This window comes from Plectropomus leopardus, chromosome 4 (assembly GCF_008729295.1).
Source record: "Plectropomus leopardus isolate mb chromosome 4, YSFRI_Pleo_2.0, whole genome shotgun sequence".
Lineage (NCBI taxonomy): Eukaryota > Metazoa > Chordata > Actinopteri > Perciformes > Serranidae > Plectropomus > Plectropomus leopardus.
In genome coordinates, this window is record NC_056466.1 from 1,228,050 (window position 1) to 1,249,940 (window position 21,891).

At 37.2% G+C, this 21,891-nt stretch overlaps 1 protein-coding gene across 1 annotated transcript in view; it reads right to left on the reverse strand.

Annotated features, from left to right (window-relative positions):
* myom2a (myomesin 2a) overlaps positions 1-14,759 on the reverse strand; it is a 41,310-nt gene extending 26,551 nt beyond the window's left edge. The window contains 11 exon segments of the mRNA XM_042485544.1: positions 52-193; positions 1,763-1,927; positions 3,198-3,362; positions 4,074-4,112; positions 4,218-4,306; positions 6,292-6,384; positions 7,017-7,171; positions 7,966-8,104; positions 9,247-9,339; positions 12,973-13,110; positions 14,693-14,759. Coding sequence (XP_042341478.1) covers positions 52-193; positions 1,763-1,927; positions 3,198-3,362; positions 4,074-4,112; positions 4,218-4,306; positions 6,292-6,384; positions 7,017-7,171; positions 7,966-8,104; positions 9,247-9,339; positions 12,973-13,088 — 1,196 coding nt within the window. The 5' untranslated portion in view covers positions 13,089-13,110; positions 14,693-14,759.
* Positions 14,760-21,891: the final 7,132 nt, after the last annotated feature.

Here is a 21,891-nt window from a genome sequence, read left to right on the forward strand (position 1 = left end):
TGTAATTTATTCACGTCAGCGTGCTGTGCTATAAAAAGAAAGCAGACTGACCGATCCACAAAGTATCCGGTGATTGCCGGCTCGTTGACGGTGTTGGGGGGTTTCCAGGCAACCAGGACGTAGTCCGCGTTGATGTCATATGCCTTCACGCTCATTGGTGCACCGGGGGCCCCGGCCGCAGTGGGGGCGGCATCTAGGGTGACGGAAAAAAGGGACATAAGCCGGGAGGGGACGAAGGAAGGACGATAGTAGACATAAATAATTCTCTTCACAATACAATACAATTATAGAAATCTTGTGATCTTGTTAAATATGAGGAAATATTCACTTTAAGACCTTAAACTTTAATGTTTTTTTTAAGAAACATCAAAACAAGCTAAAAAAAGTCTTAAGAGTTTAGAATAACCAATCATAGATAGAAAGAAAGATAGATAGATAGATAGATAGATAGATAGAAATTTAGAATAAAACATTCATGCCAATAAAGCTAATTTGAATTTGATAGAAATTTAAAAGTTATCTAGTTAGATTTGCACTGACTTGCACCTTATTTTGTCTTTTATCCGCCTTTTTTAAACATTTATTAAATTTGATTTTATATACTTTTTTTTAGCTAAAAAGAAAAAGGAAGCAAAAAGTGAAGAGAAAATTATTCATAACCTATTTTCCATCTTTTGATATGCTTTACTGTGGGAACTGCAGATATCCTGACAGACACGCTCACTAATTAAAGGCTGTTAAACCAGATTTAAAGAAAAACGTCTCTCTTCTCATCACGTTGAGGCACGTCCTGGGAGCAGGTATGCTGGGAACTGAGTGAGGTTAAATTAAGCCTGTTTCATAATGTGTACGTCTAATGTGGCATCTGTAAAAGTTTAAGATTTGGCTTGAGTCCTAAAACTTTGACTTCTGGTATTTATCTCTTAACCCTCCAGCTGTCTGTCAGCAAAGACACAAAAAGACCAAATTTACATCTTTTTTTTTTAAAAAACGAACCATCGTGTTAAATCTTTTTCTGCTGATGGTTCTTTATGATGAATCAGTACATTTGAGTACATTTTTAGTACATTTTTAGGTACTTGGACTTTACATGAGTATTTCCATTTGATGTTATTTAATACTTTTCCTCCACTACACTTCAGAGACACTGAACTCAAACTTTTTTTTTTTTTTAAATTCAAATTTTTAATATGAAATATAACTAACAAAAAACTTTAATGATCCAGAGGGGGAATGCCACCTTTACCAGCTGCAACATTAAAGTGATGAACACATAAAGGCATCAATACTTGCAATTAAATAATATGGCATATATTATCCTAAAATGGGCAATTTTTCAAATTGAGTAGTTTTATTTATTATTATTTTATTATTATTTATTATTTTTCAGTAAAACTGCTGTTTTACTGAAAAATTAAAAAGTGTTTACTCCTGACATTTAAATTATATTGTTTATAAAAGAAACACTGCACAATACATTTATTGCAACATATATCGCTAAAATCTAATAATTTATCTGTATCTAGATTTGCTTCTAGGTTTGATGTTTCAGTATTTTTTTAGACTATTACTATCAATACTGTCCTTTTAAATTGATCTATTTATTTTTAAACTGTTGTTCCTGATATGTGCATTAAATATTTATTTTTGCAGAAAAGCAATTTAGCAGATTTCCATAACAGCGTGACCCAATTATTATTTATAATATATTTATCATTTATAGGTGTTAAAATGTTACGTGACGCAGAGTCACGTGTCCTACCTGAAACAAACAGGTAGGCGCTGTGCTCGGCGGCGGTGCCGTCCTTGGTAAAGATGCGGAGGGTGTAGAGGCCCTCGTCGTCCTTGGCCAGGTGAGGCAGCGTCAGACGGGCGGCGCCTCCGCCCACAGATATCTCCACCAGCTTACCGGGTTTCAGCAGTTTATCTGTTAGCAGATGAATGGAAATAATCAATAATAAACGGAAGACACAGTGAGGAGTGACGAAAATACACAGTTACACAGATTTTAATGTAATAATCACACAAACGTATCAGCAGTTGCCACTGCGAACATAATACAAAATGTCCTGCAAATGTCCAGAAAAGACATATATATGACGTTTGTTTAAGACGGAGCTTTCAATTTTTATATAATGCTGGAAAGTTCAATAAACAATAATAATAATGAATATCCCTGTAAACCATCTTCAAGGTGATACCACAATTATCATCATAGATCATCAGACCGATTATTGATGATTAAATAACAGCTCTCACATTTAAACAGCCTTTTCAAATTACTGCACAATTCAGGATAAAATAAAAAGATCATGAACAGGGAAATAATGGATTAAATGTTAGCTGAATTACAATTATGTGAATAACATGATATTTTTATGATGATATTACATGTCCAAACTGCCCACTCCAGCGCCACGGACATGTGCGACAGCCTGCTCCAGCGCGAACATGTCCGAAATCCCGCTCCAGCGTGCGGAAAGCCCACACTGGCGCGGACATGTCCGACAGCCCGCTCCAGCATAGACATGTGCCACAGAACAGGTTTTCAATGTCTGACAGAAAATAAATATTTAAACCAAAATTTACCTCATGATATCTTCATATGTCTCTTAGGAGTGAAAGGGAACCTTTAATCTTGACAGAAATAGCGATTTGATGTATATCGTGATATATATCGATATCGACTGATATGAAAAAAATTATCGTGATCAGACTTTTTTCCATATCGCCCAGCCCTAACATGAGGAAAATTCAGTATACTATGTCCAGAAAAAACATCTATATGACGTCCAGAAAGACATCTATATAATGTTCTGAAAAAAACATCTATGTGACATCTAGAAAAGACATCTATACTATGTCCCAAAAAAGACACTGATATGACTTACATAGTATAGATGTCTTTTCTGGATTTCATATAGATGTCTTTTGTGGACATTTGCAGAAAATGTCTTATTATGTTAGTAGTAGGCAACTGTTATACATTTTTGGGGAATTTATTTTGTTTGTGGGATTGATAGATGAAAAACTGCAGTTTGTATTACATTGTGGGCTGTTATTATGTTTACAGGTGTTACAGGAAGCTTTAAATAAAAATAAATAAACAGATCAATAAAATAATGACAAAATGCAAATGAAACATTAATAACAAAAGAACAGGGCACGCTGGACAAATGCATGAATGAATGTCTTACCGTCTCTGTACCACTGGGCGAGGGGGGGCACGTTGGGGAGGTCGGGGACGACCACCATGGTGCACACCAGACTGATGGAGCCGCCTTCCACACCGAAACTCACCCGGAACCGATCCAGCAGACTCACCTCCAGCTTACTGGGATGGATGTCAGTCAGATGGGGCACTGAGCAAAAGGTGAAACATTACTCTTAATAATCAATAACCTTTCATAACACATTGAGTGAAATGCAGTGTACATGAGTCAAAAGGTAGACATTAAGTGATGATGACGGAGGTTTCAAAATCATACAGTCGATGTTAAATATGGATGTAAAATTATGGAGCCCATAAAGGGACAAAAAAACATAGATTGTGAAAAAAAATGATGGTGGAAAAAAAAATTAATTATGGATTTTTTTCATAATGGTGGAAAAAAATTAAAAAAAGTAATTCCAACATCAAATGGTGGGAAAAAAAAATTTCCCGGGGGAATTGTTTTCCCAACATCAATTTTTTGTGCTAATGTGTTTTCCAACATTTCCAAATGACTAACTGGACAACCACTGGGAGACATTGTGGGGTTTGGAGCGGTGATATTGTCTCATGTTATAAAATTTTGAAGGTAATATTTTGCTGAATTCCAACATTATTTAATTTTAAGTTTATAAAACTGATTATAACAGATTGAACTGTTTACACTGAGGTTCCTCCTGTTTTTTACTCTGTGTGCGTGCGTCTCAAACGAGGACAACAACTTCTTACAATAGTTTCCACCACTTATCAGGCCTCTCACATGCTCGGCTATTTGTAGCCCGTGTGGTTGAACTGGTTGTGTCTGGGCCTGATTCCAACCAAAAATTTTTTAAAACTCCATCCGAACCCTCTCCTCCCTCACCTATACCAAGCTGGCAGGACTCCCCGGCTCCTGATGGTCCTGTGAAGGAAATAAAATCATTATTACCGGGAGAAACATGTGAATAACGGTGCTATATATTACTGATATTATTATAGTACAGAGCCAGAATAAAGGATGACTTACTCTTCACAGTAATTGTCGCCTTGCTGGTAGCTGTGCCATGCGAGTTGGTGGCCACAGCGCTGTACTCAGCAGTATCACTCACAACACACCTAAAAAAATCACAAAAAAAAGACAGCAAGGAAACATGTCATTATGTAATTTATTTAAATATTTTTTTAAAAAAGTATCCTAGCTATCCATAGCTTTCCATATTAAATATATATAGTCAACATGTACATGTTCAGTGTAAAAATACAACAATTTTGATTTTAATTTTTGTTAAATATTTTTGTTAGAAATTGAAATCATGTGAAGACCTCAATTTTTAATTTTTATTAGTATCATTAAAATAATAACTGTTACAGTTAATTATTATTCTTATAAATAATACTACTACTACTACTACTAATAATAACAATTATTATTATTGTTTATTTATTATATATAATAATAATAATAATATAATGATAATTATCATTATCATTCTTATTCTTATTCTTATTATTGAGAACCATCCCCATGGACATTTTCGCCATAATAACGGATGACGGATCCATGTTTAACTTGACAGACAAAAATGATTTGAGCATGAGAGGGAGCAAACTGTTATAAATTCAGCCCATTTTTAAAGTTTTGGCTTCATAATAAGCAGCACTTCAGCGCTTTTTTCCCCCTTAACAAGGTCGGCTGTCAACTCCTCAAGTCCATGTCTTTGATTATGACACACGACATAACGTACTGACTCTTTTGAAAAACGACCTCACACATTGAGAGCGGATTGAAAAGAAGGTGCACCGAGGCAGCGGCCTGAAAAGAGTCGGGTGTGTGGGTGAGAATAGACGGAAGAAATGTGACCTTCACCTCGGACTGGACTATTTTAAAAGACGATCCATTTTCTGCGCTGCGGACACGAAGTCTTTGTGTGTGTTTGTTTTTTTCCTAATAAAGTTTTTCACTTGACGCCTCTGAGTGAGAAAATTCTTTTTTTTTCATGAAGACATAAACGACAGTCTCCTCGCTGACCCTGTAATGCAATGACGGAGGAGATATTCAATGCCTCAGAGAAAGAGAGAGGGAGAGCGGTGGGAGGAATTCGTGGCTCGAATGACGCAAAGGTCAGCACTTTGACACGAACAGCTGAGGAGTCTCGAAGATGACAAATGGGCCAGCAGGGCGGACCGTTCCCCTAAATCCAACAGTCCTCCCTCTGCAGCCGCCCCTCTTTTAATGTATGGCACCAAGAGTTTAGGTAGAGCGCCAAAATATCAAAAACAAAACCGACAAAGAGGAGATATTTATCTTTGCAACAGTTAACCCTTTAAAACCTGAGAAAATTGTTGCTATTGGGTTCTTTTTGTTGTTTTCTAAAAAAAACATTGAGAGGAGGTAATGAACAATTTGACAAGAAATCAATCAAAAATTTGTAAAAAAAAAAAAAAAAAAAAAAAATACAGTAGATGTTAAATATGGATGTAAAATTATGGAGCCCCTAAAGGGACACGAGGAAGAAAAAATATAGATTGTGAAAAAAAATGATGGTGGAAAAAATTGAATTATGGATATTTTTCATGATGGTGGAACAAAAAATTAAAAAGTAAAAAAAGCTTTCTTTCTTATTTCTTGTTCCAACATCAAATGGTGGGAAAAAAAAAAGTTTCCCAGGAGAATTTTTTCCCCACCATCATTTTTTTTGTGCTAATGTGTTTCAACATTTCCAAATGACTAACTGGAACAGTTAACCCTTTAAAACCTGAGAAAATTGTTGCTGTTGTTTTTTTTTTGTTGTTGTTGTTTTCTGAAAAACATTGAGAAGAGGTAATGAGCAATTTGACAAGAAATTAATCAAAATAATTTAAATTTTAAATTAAAAAAAAGTAGCACAAAAAACAAGAATAAAATACAAAGGAATGACTTGAAAAAGGGCTAATATACAAATGTACATATTTCTGTGACATGATGTTAAACATGTAAATATTATTATCATGTTTCCTGAAAAATCTCTCACCTTTGTCTTTTTAAACGTTATTATGTGAAGCACCTTGAGTTGCCTCTGTGTATGAGATGTGCGATATGAATAGTTGTGTTTGTGCCGTACCTGCTAATGATCAAACTGTGGACTCCATACTTGTCTTCAATCTTGTACTTTCCTGGAGCGTTCAGTGGGTTGACGAGTACTCCACCTTTATACCTGCAAACAGCCATCAGTCAGTGAGTGTTTTTCACTCCAACAGTACACACTCTCACTTTAAACTGGTTGAATCAGCATCTGCATTGTGATACATAACTCTGTGATGCTGCATCTGATGATAAAGTGAATCGTTTTGTGCATTTAAGTAGCAACAGATATGTAAAAGGACTATTTGGAGGGTATGCTGAACATCATAAATTTGTATATAAAGATTAAAGGAATGCTAACAATGCTCACAAACCTTTAGGGAGGAGATAAATCCTGTATTTTATCAATGCATAATATGACACAGCTATACTAGACCTTAAAGTATCAAAATATAGATTTCTACTAAAATGAGGAAAACATAAAATGTGGCTAAAAGATCCTAAACAGTAAAAGAATATACGGTAATTAAGGGGAATATTGTTCGGCGTGTATTTTAGCTTTTCTTGTGCATGCAAGTCATTAAAATATTATTTAATAAATGAGTGTCATCGTCTACAGCTCTTAAAAATGCAGTGTTGCCACTTCCTGATTATGCATGGGTGCTGTAAGCTTCAATACTTCATACTTTAAATGTAGTTTTGATATTTCAGACATAAATACGCTCAAATCTAAACCCCATTCTCGTGAGATGCGAAAGTTCTGACCATTTGACAACGGGCCTCGGGTTTCCCTGCACGGTGGCGAACAATTTGACGGGAGTCTTCTCCCACACGGTGTGGGGCCGCAGGGCAACGAGGAAGTCCGGCATCTTGGGGATATCGTCCAACAGTTCTGTCCTCCTGTACATCCTGTCCTTAACCTGGAGACAGTAAACTGTGTTAAGTGAATGTTTAAAGTGCAGTGGAATATCTTTTTATTTTCACACTGCATCTGTACTCCATCAAGTATTTAAAAAAGAAACTACACAGACTAGTAGTTTCTGTGAAATGAAGACATCATTAGAAAAGTCTTCTGAGCCAACGTGCCATCATTAACATTTCCCAGCTGACATCAGGATCAACAAATCTGAAATCTGCCCGGACCAGAGGGATTATTAGAGAGGTGAGGTCAGCAGGCAGCTGTTAGACCTGCAGTCAAACATTTATGTGGCACCACTCGTACACAGTGGGAATATCACAGCATTTCATGATGTTTTGAATTAATTCATTGGTGTTACTGTATTCATACATCCATGATAAAATTTGGTAAATTCCATGCTCTGCTATTGAAAAATGTTGATCAAAAACCTGCTCTTAAGCTACAAACAGTCACTTATTGAAGTATGAACTAGCAGCAAATTAAGTTATCTCAACTCTCATCAGAGCACTGATAAGGTATATCAACAAGAACCAGGTGGTCTGTTAAATATATATGTACAGTTGAGTGTCATCTGCATATGGGCGAAACAAATGTTCTGCAAATACTGATGAAATAATTTGATCCGTGTCATTTCACTACTGAACTACTTTACTCAGGATGGTGCAGCCATGTTGTTGCTAAACATCAGCTATGATAACTCAGCTCATTAAATCCATCAGCCAGGTCTGCAGGTAACAATACTAAACTTTATGATTTAGTCCCATATAAACCATCAAGTATCTCCAAGCTCCTTACCTCTCTCTGGATAGCGAGACTATCCACTTGAGCCTTGGTGGCAATCCTCATCCTGTGGAGCTCCTCCTGAATAACAGTCAGTCCTTTTCCAACATTAGTGCTCACTCTCTGGTACTCTTCAGTCCCCTCTTCAGCAGTCCTACCAAAATAAATCAGAATTTTTGTGTTACTCAGTGTCGATCACAAGCTAGACTTTTAGTCTATCTTGTATACAGACTTCAAAGTGAATACGTTTTCAAACAGTAAAACAAATTTGTGGCCAAAAGCTTATAACTTTAGAGGAAAACTTGGATATTTTTTAACCTGGACCCTATTTTTCATGGTTTTTTTTTTGTCTAAGAGCCTCTTTATACCTGGAATTACCATGCATTTCCATGAGCCGAACAAAAGTGGGCAGCCAGGACACATCGCTGTTCACACCTGTATCTATCATGTATCAGGTCCAAGCACTCTGGATGGTTAGAAAAGCATAAAAGGCCTTTAATTCATAAGGCTAGAAACATTAAAAATACACTAACGCTATCAGCTTGTAGTCATTAGATCCCAAAGAAGATGCAAGGCGATACCCTTTAGTTGAATTTGTAATGTTTCTAGACCTATGAATTAAAGGCCTTTTATGCTTTTCATTGATAGTGAATTATTAGCCCAAATGTTAACATTACTGCGTGCTTTGTCGCTGCTCTTTTGTAATATTGGATCAATATCAAAAACTGTTCTTCGAAAAGCATGGAAAATGGGGCCCAGGTTGAAAAATAAAGACGTTTCTTTTTAAATAGTTTTCTTTAAACCTTATATGAGTACTAAATGTCAGATTTCATCTCACGATTAAAAGTAAAGTAGTACTTTGGAGGCATGATTGGAAGAATACGGGATATCAGCAAATTAATTCAACCATCTGGGAGTTCAAATTATGTGCAATGAACATTTAAAAGCATCAACAAACAGCAGCTGATATTCTTTACATTGAGACATGAGTATTTGCCAAAATTACTTGTGAATATTTCAGTACCTGCTGTCACAGCAACACTACTTTATCATTGCTGAGGTGTTTCCATCAGCCCGCCCATGTTAATTTAACATATCTCACAGACTAACATGAGGTCTACAAATCCTTAATCAACACTTGACCATTCAAAATAATCATCGCTGGAAAAATTCACAGCCAGTAACACTGAAGAAATGTGCTGTCTTGACTTGGGGTCAGCTTGTAGAGACGGTAGTTCAGTATTACCTTACACCTAAAATAACCCTGACATATGACGGCAGCCAATGGGAACTCACCTCTGCCGGAAGACCGGTATGGTATAGGCTGGTTCCGCCATAGCCTCTGTGGCCTGGGCCTGCACCTGGCTCACCGATTTAGAGCTTGATTTCCTGCGGGGAGGAGGTCCATCGTTACATAACAGACACTCAACAGAAATCCCACCAGAATAGACTTTTTAGCTTTGCAGAAGCAGGTCGCAGCACTAAAATCTGTGATGGTCCACCTGAGGTTTTTCTTGAGATAGAAGTTATTATAGAATTGTTCAAATGGTGCCACATGGACAGAATAAGTCAACAATTAATATTAGACTTTTACATGATACTGAAGACTAAACGTGTCCCATTTCTCTGCTTTGCATTGCCAATAAAACGCCATCTTATACTATTGATGAAGTATCCTAAGAAATCCATTCTTAAAAAACCTACTTATATGCTTTACAAAGACAAAATACTTAAAAATAATTGTGGCCAACTTTAACAAAAACTCAACTTTTCTTCAGAATTGGAACCTCAAAGTTACGTTTTAAAGAATTACCCTTTTATGACAGTCGATCAACAGACTTGTCGCTTTAGTGGTTAGTGTCTAAGACAGATAATTTAATTATATCAATATTTATTTATTGATACAAGAAAGGAATAAAAAATAACATTTGGTGCTCTACAGTTGAAACTGACTCAGTTAAAAACAGTTTTCAGCAGGTTCCTCTTAAGCATGAAAACACATTATAGTACAATACAAAAGAAAATAGAAAATAAAACAAAATACAACAGAAACAGAAATCTACAGAGACAAGACAGCAGCAAAACATCGGCGGCTACATAGATATTACAGAGCAGAAGTCTTAAATGGAGTGAGAAAGATGGTTTTTGAGATGTGAGTCAGTGGTTGGAGATATGTTTTTATATCAAATAATTAAACCAAAGAGCATCAGGGACACGGACAAAGATGTCATCCAAAAACTGTTTTTTAAGGAATATGTTTGATTGAATGGGCAGAAACTTGGCATAGGTAAAAACTAACAGTTAAAGGAAAATCACACAGAATTGAAAGTCCTTCATGTCCATCTCTCTAATGGGAAACTTCTTGAGAAACTTGGTCAGCGCTGAAATCTTCAGCTCGGACCTCTGGCCTCAGATGTGGGTCAGGTTCAGCGGAGTGGCATGCGGCCTCTGATATACAGTAATACCGGAGCTACTCGACAAGACGGCAGATTTCTTCAGGATGACTCGGTGATCTGAAGTTGGCTTGTAGTGTCAGTTTTATGTTCATCACTAGTGACGACAAAGCGCCTGCGGCCTTCGACTTGTGGATCAAGTTCAACATTTAACTGCACAAACACTACGTTCACACTTTGGACCCATCTGATTTTTCCCCTATGTGACCCAGATGTGATTGCTTGATTTGATTGATTGTGATTGCTTGTCATTTGGCAGGTTTCCATTAACCCTCAAATTGCACAAATTGAAACTGAATACATAATGATGGAAAGTATTTACGCCCGCATGAGATCATATTACAGGTGATTTGAGAAAGCAATGTTTTGCAAAAACCCAGGTAGTGTGAACAGCACAATGAGATTTGGGCCACTTACATATGTGGCTCTAAATCAGATGCAAAATGTGACCCGAATCAGAACTCAGTGTGACTTTTACGTCACTCTAGATTGAAATCCCTCTGTAAAATTAAGAAAACTCAATTTGTCCGTCCATCTGTCTGCATCCATTTTTGTCCTCAATGAGTTCCCCAATCAATCTTAAACTACACGGCCGTTGCAAATTGCCATAGATAGAGACTGATGAAGCCGTTTGTCTCATGCATCCACTGCCCGTGCCCGTTTTGTGACGTCTTGTTGATCCTCTGGGCATGCGAGCCACATCAAGACCATGACCAGTTCATATTGGAGACTAATATTGGCCTCATTTTTAACCATAATGTGAACAGCTGCATTAAATATCAAAATTGAGCACTAAGGCTTGCAGTGTGAACGTAGTGTAAGAGCCAGGAAGGACACAATTCTATAAAAATGTATTTGACAGCAATGTGGTACAAAATACATAATGTCTTTAATGCCCTGAGTAATAAAACCAGCCAGAAGCTGCAGAGCACAAGTGGCACAAGCATTATCTAAAGCCTGTTTCAGCTCCAGAGCTTCTGGACCTCACAGTGAAAAGACTCACTGGTGACCATTAAAAAAAAACACTGCCAACACACAGCACACATTTTTGAACGCTGCAGCATTTTCAGTTTTTTGGTTTTGGCAGGTCTGCGTCTCCTCCAAGCTGTGCTCTATCCACACCGGACATGCAGACTTTCTGAACGTGTTATCTTTCATCGAAAACTAAATCAACATTTGGCAGAGGAATAATTAGCATCGCACAGAAGGATCAATACTTTAGCCCACTAACTACCATTAAATTCTGTAACAAAAGGTTCAGGTAACATGCACCAAATCGGTGTTCCTCACTTGGCGATTTTCTGGCAACTTTATTTCTAGAATGCAACTAGAGACAAACGTGGGCCGCGTTTAGATGAGAACTGCCCGACTTATCTTTGCATTTTTTAAAAGAATCTGCATTCATATGATAACATTGTGAAAACTATCCTCGTGTACACGGATCCGCAAAAACAACCAAAAACGCTGTAGTATGCATGCCAGGCCAGTACTTGGCGGTGTAACTTTGTAAAGACACACCATAGAAGAACACCGTGCGTGTCCCAAGTGCGGCCTTGACGTCACCGTTCTTACAGGATCCACGCATTGCCAGTTTACTCGGTGACAGAAATGTGGTGTTTCCCAAAGATTACACTCTAAAATCAGGTTTCAAAAGTTTGTGTTATCAGGCCCCCAAAACGCCACTTTCATGTGGACGAAAGGTCATGCATGCAAAAACTGCTGCCGAGTAAACTGCCCTAAACAGTACGACAAATTCTTGCTACAAATTAAAAGCAGTCAAATCCACAAGACAAATTAAAATTACCTACAGAATATATTGCTCACACTGTATATGTTAGATATATATTTTTTTTGTAAAGGGGAGGGGAGGGGAAGGTTAGAAAAAAAAAGTTTAAATTTTCTTTTGGAGTGTTAATGGGCACATATGGATAAAATACAGTTATGTATATGGTTTGTTATTATACTATTTGTTATTATTTGTTATTATACTCTGCACAAATCTAAATACACAAATGCTGATCTGTGTGCACGAGAATCATTTTCACAATGTTATCATATGAATGAACTTTTTGTAAGACTTCTCTGTTTTTAGTAGTGCCATTCCCATCTAAACAAAGCCTCAGTGCCTGTCAAAATAATAGCAAACGGACACACATTTACTGATGATCTAGTATGTGACGATGTCAACACCCTGAAAATAATAAAGGCAAAAAACACTGATGAGTCCAACTGCTCTGTGAATTAGGAGACATTTAAGACCTGAGTTATGATTCGCTGTTCGTCAAACCTCAAATTCAAACTGAGTGTGAATATCTATGATATCAATAACCGTAGATTCTTCATCATTTTGTTTAAAGTGCTTATTTGCTTATTGAGATCTGGCCCGGCACAGCTTTAAATCTGGCGTCCGGAGACAAATGGAAAGCCAGCAGTAGGAAGCAGACGCGTATGCAGCAGGAAGATGAGGCCCGCCTGTCAGCAGCAGCTCTACGCGTATCTGTTGCTCTACCTGGCCAAGCAGCATGAGCTGTGCTTTTTCAAAAACAGCCGCTGAATCCCACCGTCATACCTCACTGCTGTCTGCTGCTGCTTGGTATGCACACAATGAGTGTGATGATAAGCAAAATCAGTTTTGACTTGGCTCGCACGCTTCTTCTTATACCAAGGTGTGACTTTGGACGCCATGACTGGAACACTTCAAGGAGATCTGGCCGCGAGCACCAGGAGGGGGGGAGGGGGGAGACCAAACATGTGTTAGCCATGACAGCAAACAAGTCTGTCCTTTACCACTGTTGTTACTGCAGCTGTCATATGTTACAGGATGCAATATAAAGGGATGTTCAGTGTACTAAATTCAGTAGATGTCAGTCTGCAGCCTCCAGTTTGGAGAAGCAGGCTGGAGTCCCACATAAAAGCTGAGCAACCCAACCTAAAAAAAAAAAAGTCTGTTAAAGTGTACGCTTTGAGTATTTTCACCTCTTTATCTTGCCACAGACACTTTCGGCTTCTCATCTATGCTCTTATGAAAACCACCAAACCCCATTGACAAAAACAGTAATTTTAGCTCGCTGAACACAGGAGCTGCTGTTCTGCTGCTGCTTCAATCAGTTCGCTTTTTTCGTTGTTGTGTGTTATGTCTTTCGTGAATCAGAATGAACCTTTTTAAATACAAAAGTCACACAAACAAAATAACTGATCGGAGCAGCGGTATAGACAAGCAGCTCCTTTATTCAATGATGTTAGATCACAGTTTTGGAGTCTCTACTCTCAAAATAGATTAGACTTAAAATGACAAGTGATTTTTTTTTAAATGATTTTTTTGTGTGTGAAAAATTCATTTTGTTGCAGACCCCATCCACAGCAGTACATTGCTCAGCTTCCATGTCTCCCGTCTGCTTCTCCAAACGGCATGCCAGCTGACATCTACTGTATGTAATATACCGTCTATGGATAAGTACCTCAAATAATCATAACTATGTCTTTAACTGGTACTGAGAGCATCAACAGTGTTTCTCTGCTGCCATCATACTTCAGTACAATACTAAATTCAAGAATAATATCTGTGATTATATTCATATCATACATAATAAATTACCAACAAATTGCTAAAAAAAAACCAAATTATTTAAAGAACATATAAATATCATAAAAACATATTTATCTCAAAGGAAATGATGTCAAAATCCAACATTTAGGAGGCATCAGGACTGCTCCAACACACACCAGGGCTCAGCACTTGAAATGTTTCACCTTACAGCCTCACAGAGCAGCTATGAATAGCTTGCTGCCTGCTCCATGATTGGAGAAATGAAGGAAATAGAGTCATTACCAGCAGTGCACAGCCCTCTCACTATTTAATTAAAACAAGCATGCAGGAAATGAGACTGATCAGAGTGTACAGGCTCCTCGAAAATGAACAAGACGAACTCCTAAACCAGCTGTCAAATCCAAACTTCAGGCTAATTATGTTTCACTTCTGTCAAAACAATTATTTCAGCACAAGAACATTGTTACCTGAGTTTTTTTAAGCTGATACACATTGGACAGAGAGGGTCAGCAGCCCTCTTAATGCCCTGGTATGTAAGGAAGTACCGCTCAGGGTGATTACAACAGACTGCGGCTGATTCCCACACAGGGGACAGATTATCTAAAGCCTTTCATTATAGCAACACATTTCACTCATCCCAACCTCGGTAACTGCTCCTCCTACCCTGAACTTCATTTTGCACAAGTTTTTTCTCCAATAAAATAAGCCCAGGAGCGAGAAAATATTAGGAAAATTGACTTACCCCAAGAGATTAAAACAGCGCAAAGCGGTGGAAGACCAGCCTGATGCCGCTTGGGAAGCTCTTGCTGATGGCAACAAAAATATTACCCTGTCACTGGAGGAATGCTGTTCCCCTTCCACCCCATGTATGGACGCACTTAAGACTATATATAGCATTTACACCCAAATTTTGCTCTCATTCTGCACTTTGGAGATGAAGAGTGTGCATCAGTACCTGCAATTTTATTGATTTATTTAGAGGTATGTTTCATTTGCTCTACTTATTAAATTTAATTAATTTTGGGGGGGAAAAGGTTAAAGAACATTTTAAATGCTTGTGGAGGCTGGGTTTCTAGATTGAAATACTTTTTCCAGACAGCAATAACTCTTTTTTTAAGTCCTTAAATTAACGCACTTTGCCAGTTTTACATTTACTGGCAGTGACAAGATTATCACGAGGCGCCTCACCTTTTAGATTTCACAAATATTCATTCAGCCGAGAGCCAGAAAGACATTTTGAGATAATTTCTTGGCAAATCCCGACACTGAAAGCCTTATGAGACCTTTTTAGGTTCCTGGAGACAGCCTGTCCTCCTTGGCTCAACACTTGTGGGCAGCAGTCAGACTATTTTTAACAGCCTGTCCTGCTCGTTACAGTGATACCCCCGATTCTTACTGTACAAGAGCCTTCGCAGCTATTTTCATTCACACAAGTTAATTTAAAAATAAAATGACTGAAGACACAGAGAAAAAAATATGAAGCAGAATTAATGAAACTCAGATATGATAAAACACATCACGGTGAACTCTAAAGAAGCAGCGGGCCTTTAGTTTATTGCCCAGACGACCTGCAGTTGTCGCCATGTGGCTTCTCCAAAAAGGTCACCTCCCCTCCTCTCTGTAAAGGACACTGGCCTGCAGCTTTGCTCACCGTTACAGTATAATCTCTAATAAAACACATTAACTCATTAAACCCTAAAAATGTGCATTACATTATTAACATGTCCTACTTACAGCGTGGCTGAAAAGTGGACATGTCATACACTTTTAAACATTTTAAATCTCATTTTTGGCGACCTCTAGTGGTGGTATGGAGAAAGACACTGTAGGCAAATTCCACAAGCGCTTCGAGTTTTCTGATACAGCTGACGAAATGTGGAAACCCTGACTTATTTATTTTATTTTAAGTGGAGGTTTTATATGAAGTTTATACAGTGATTTTTGCTGTGATAGTGTGATAACTGACTCGAGATGATGTGCAGTGTCTGACAGATGTGCCCATAGAGAACATGATTCTTTTTTTATGTCCACGTGGAGCTCAAAAGTGTTTTAAAATGTTGGTGAAAATCAAACACATCACGCTCACTCACAATATAACTTATTTAGGCTGGGTGCTGAATCCTCAAAATGGATCTCAAAGCAGTCAAAACAGGACAGCACTCTGATTCAAGCGTTTTTAAAATTTTTTTTACTTATATAATTATTGCCACACAGACAACACCATGTTACTGTCAGTGTGCACACTGAAGAAGGGCGTCTGGCCCAAAATGTCTGTGTGGCAATAATAATATTTTAAGAATGCTATAATCTTAATGTTGTAAAATGTTGTCATCTTTTTCTGCCTTTTTTTTGAAAATGGAAAACTCAATAAAGCACATTTGGATTAAAAAAAAAGAAAGACACAGTGGTAGATGTCACAGTACAAACAGGCAAAGCAGCTTTGGGAGGACGCAGGAGGGTCAATTTAGCCAGTGTCAACATCATTTTTTTTTTATTTTCACTGTTGCAGAGGAGATGCAGTTTGAGAATATTGAGGTGAAATTATGAGGAAAAAGAAAACAAAAAAAGTTTTAAAAATAAAAGAGGTGAAATAAGAAACAGCCTTGAAAACTGATGCGCACATAAGGAAAAGAGACCCGAGTTATTTCAGTGAGTGTTGGACACTTACTGCAAGTCTTGTGATGAACTGACTCCAGAGGATCATTCACGTCGCACACAAGAGGCCACTCCTGCAAAGACAAACTACAGTTACTTTATAATAAGTTTAAAATACATCCCCCTTACTCGACATTAACTGGAACCTTTGTATTTTTCTAATAAATAAATATATAAAGATATTTATGTGCGTGTCTACAGTCAGTGTACAGCTAATATTGAAGGACTCTTGCTGTCAGATGTACACAGGAAAATGTGCACAGTACTTCACAAATATAACTATACTGCGTGTATTAAAATAGTAAAATGACATATCATCATTTAATATTAAAAACAAATGTTAGATCACATCAGAAGCTGAGATACACTGACTTTTAGTCTCTACTTGCAGTGATTGAATGTAATTAAATACATTAACTCAAGTACTGTACTTAAGTACAATTTTTAGGTGCATGCACTTAATTTGAGTATTTTCATTTTATGCTACCTCATACCTCGTTGCCACATTTATTTTGACAAAATAAGTCACTAACTGATTATTACTACAAAATATAAATAATTCATTTTTTATGCACTATTATGGATAAAATCACCTAATAGTACATAAAGTAGTTAAAATGATCTCCATCCTCATCAGCTGCAGCATTAAAGAAATGAACACATTAAAGCATCAATAATAACAATAATCCAGAAATAATTCAGTATAATTCCCTTTGGTCTGTTATTCTCAGTCAAATGCTGCCACCTGCTGTCTATTTATCTGAAGCTGCTGCAGATCATCAGCTGAGCTGGAAATTAAATCTTTTTATCCCTCCATATGTTTTGTTATTTCTCTCATGAAGACAGCAGAGAACAGTGATATCGTCCAGAGCTCAAACTGACACTTACAACAGCATCAGATTTTGGTGAAAATAATAATAATGACAAAGTTTCTTTAAAGTGCTCTTCTTAAAGCGAGGTTACAGTGTGTTTTTTTTCATTTTCATGGACCGTAAAATGGAGAAGTTTAGAAGTAGCTTTTTAATCTTAACCTCTCCCTTTTCCATGGGTCTTTCTCTAACTTCCATCATGCATGTACAGAATTTCTCACACGTGTATTATAGAATAAAAATAAATTAATGTGATGTCACATTTATTTATGTTGCTGCTCTTATACTCTATTTATCCAGTCCTTATTCTTCTGACGTCCTTTTCTTAACATTTTTTAAATGTATTTACTTCATCTCTTATTTATCTGTTGTTGCTTTGTTTTATCCCCACTGATGTGCACAGTCCTCTTATATTATTTCTTACATTATTCTTATCATCTCTTATTGCTTTTTTCTTATATTTTCTAAAACTTCATTCGAGATCTCTGTCTTATCACTTTTAGTACTTTTGTTTTATTCTTGCTGACCTTTTGCGTACGTATTCTTGCCTTTGCTTTGTCTGTAAAAGCACTTTGTTAACATGTTTTTGAAGGTGCTACATAAATAAATAACATAACAAATAAATAAAGATATGAAAAACATTATTATTATTAATAATAATGATACTAATCATAGCTGTTGTTGTTGTTGTTATGAATGATTTTATTTCTATTTTATCTTTTTTTTGCATATTGGTGTTATCTGTTTATTTTAACTAATTTCAGGTTTGCTTCATGATCATTTTGTTTTGTCTTTGTGCATGCTCAGCATCGATAAAAATGAGGGTTGCCCTCAGCTGATTTAAGGTTTGAACATGAAACCATCATTTATCTCCATTGTACTGGGAGGCAGAAGCCAGTGATGTGCAGTAGTTAATGTTGCTTTACCCTTTGACCCGAGCTCTGTCAGGCGTTTTCCTTCTACTGCAGACTGAGTTCACTGCACGCACCACCAACACTGACCGAAACACACTCAACTGGATTTATGGCTTCCAGAAAAATTTGAAGTCCAGTCTGTCCTCTAAAAAACAAACTTTATATGAGATTCAACTAATTGCTGTTTTTTTGCAGTGTTGTTTTATTGTTAGAAAGTTCTTGTGATACTTTATTCACCTCTTGTGTTTACGCCAGTTGACAAAAAGTATAAGCGTGTGTCTGTGTGTGTGTGTGTGTGTGTGTGTGTCTGTGTGTGTGTGTGTGTGTGTGTGTGCGTGTGTGCATGATCTCCCGCTGGATTCCAGTCTCCTCCCTCTTTTCGGCCCCAGTACACAGCATGTTTGCAGTGGGAATGAAAAGAAATTATTGGAGCATGATAATATGATGAGCAGGGAAGTTCACAAGTTTGAGGGGCCTCATCACTTCCAAAAAGAAAAGAAAAAGAAAAAGCCACATTCTTTCAGACTTTTAGACTGTTTGAGTATAAACAGCTGCATCTATTTCAGCATGCACGGCAGCTTTTGTTTACTTTTGGTCTGTGACTCAAGTTAATGAGGAGAAATTCCAACATATTGTTATCTGATAATTAATAGGCCGCTAGATCGTTTTCTTTCCTTCCCAGTTGCATTTGGACGTTAGGATGGGGATGTTTATCAGTTGGTTAGCTATATTTTATCTGTTCATCGGCTTAACATTTGATTATGAGCAACATATCTTCACTTCTGCAGACCTGATTTGTAAATATCACAATTTCAAGACCAGTTGTATAAAAAAAACAATAATCAGCATCAGTTACTTAGTTTGGGGGCAATTTAGTCAAATGCTTATTGTAACATAAAATAGGATTTTTTGAGTAAATATCTGACATTTGTTGGTGGGTTTTTTTAGGCGATTTTGTGTTTTTTTCTTTGCAAGTACAATTCCACCACACTGACTCCCATCATGCTGCATTTTCAAAAACTTTTTGCGTAAAATAAACTGAGCTTCATGCGCATTGCCTTTTACCTGTTTCAACCATGCAACAAAATCTTGGTTAAATAGAAAAATTACATTTTATAAAATATACTCAAAAACAATAAAGTTAGATTTGCAATGCAACATCAGAAAAAAATACAATTCTTAAAATTATACATTTTTTGCCATGTCTTAGCATTTGGGGAGATTAATTTGAAACATTTTAATACAAAGTAATTAATTAAAATGTATTAATTACCCACTGACCTTCTCTTTGTCAGGTCAATGCATTTGGCAAAATATTGGTACTATTTCCAAAACTGAAAGCTTCCTAATGTTTTTAATGACTCCCTGACATTTCTCTGTAGCAGATCATTTTTCTACTTGTACATCAAAAATATCAAAATCTACTGAGTGGACTGCTGTGAAATTTACTGAGCACATTCAGATTCTCTTTGTGCTTTTTTTTTTTTAATCTTGTTTGTATAATGTTGCAGTGTGTATACAGTGTCTTCTATTTTATGTTTTCTACCTTATTTGTGTTATTTCTCTAGCACCTCGTCTGAGAGAAACGGCATTTCAATCAGCTGCATACTCTGTAGATGATTGACAATAAAGTTGATAACTTCACTTCAGTATTAAATGTTAAATGATTATATTTATGTGTCAGGTTATGGTAAATTCAGATGCAGCCCATCTGTTCTTTGTGTTATGAAAACTGTGTCAGGGGTTATAGTTTTATTTACAGTAAACGTTGTTTAGTGATGAGTAGTATGAATGTGGATCTTTGTTGACACCATGTAATCTGAGCAGATCCCAGGAAGAATAAATGAAATCGCTGCAGCAGCTCCAGAGTTAACAGGGATCTTAACAAGAAAACAAACTTAATGTTGTAAAAGAGAGAAAAGTGGCAAATCCTAACATCTGCAACTTTATTATAATAATGTGCAATTTATCACAATGTGCAATTATTAATGTGCAGTTGGTGTAAGTATTTTTTTAACTGTTGAGTTTTTTATATGCTGTTTATATTGTTCTTTTTGCTTTATTTATCTTGCACAAGCCCTTTGCTGCTGTAATAATGCAAATTTTCCTGTTGTGGGACTAACTAAGAATTATCTTATCTGAGAAGTTACTTTTTCAAGTGCAAAAATTAAAATTACAGTCACTCATATTTTTATATTATTATTATTAATTTTCTTTTTTCTATTTTGTATTATTGTGGTTATAACTACTGAGTTTACCTCTGTAGCATCCTTATGGGGGCACCTGCTTATATAACGAGGTTGCATAGAAGAGGGGTTACTGTGGGTCTGTGTGTCAGCAGTGTCTGTCATCAGGGACACTGAAGTAACTACAAATGTGAAGGTCAGAAGAGAAGGTCACCCTGACGCAGCCATGACAGCAGGCAGGACTTTCTGCCCGGTGTGGGGAGTGAATGAATGCTTAGCCCTCCCTCCTCTCCGGCTCCTTTTTGAGCAGCTCTCCAGAGGCACAGAGGAGGGAAAACAGCACAGGGAAGCTTTTCATTCATGCACTCACTGACTCGTGATTACAGCCGGCAGAAGATGGGACAGGCAGCAGGAGGAGGAGGGGGGAGACAGTGGGCAGGATAGAGGGGAACACAGGAGGGAAGTCCTAAATCGCAGCGATTCAGGGTGGAAAAAAAGGGACGTCAGAGGCTCTGCACGTCATCGAGTCAGCAGACACATGTCATTTGACGCAGAGCGTGGTGACGAAACGGAGCTGCAGGGGGGGAAGAAAGGGGAGGGGTCGCAGACTAAGTATAGCAATGCTGGGATTTGTTGCATCAGGCCTCAGCAACTCAACGAGGGTCTTCAAACCACGTGATAAATAAAAGCTGACAATTTTTAAAATTGTGTCACAGTTTAGAAAAAAGAAGGTTTTTTCCACAATGCATTCAATTATTATTACTGCAGACAAAACACATCAGCATGTGAGAGGACAGAGGGAAGCTTAGTGTCTCACTCAGTACGTTCACATGCGCAGTTTAGTGAAGCTGCGGTTAAAAAGCTCAATTAGGACGTTTAATTTGACCCGTCATGGTTCTTGTATACAAGCAGAGAATCGATCAGGAGCATCGATTTATTGACAAAAGTATGTCCGACTCCTCCACAGCAGCTGGAGATATGGCCTCTTTCGGCTGGTTGCAATAGACCTGTATTACTGATACAGTCTATAATATAGACCACATCACAATCACAACTGTTTTTTTTTTACTGATAACTTCGAGGTAGAAAACCACTGCATCACTTACATCTAATCAAACAGCGCTGAATCTAAAATACTACCTTTTTTAAAGTTGTATGTCCCTCACCTAAGACAAAATCAAAAAGTCCCTCCTCAGTGCTTTTAATAAAAAAAAATTTCAAGGACAAAATTTTAAAATCTTAAAACTTTTGAACGACGAAACTTTTATTTTTTTGCCCCATTTTCCCAGCATCTCTTCAACATATCAGTTTCAGATT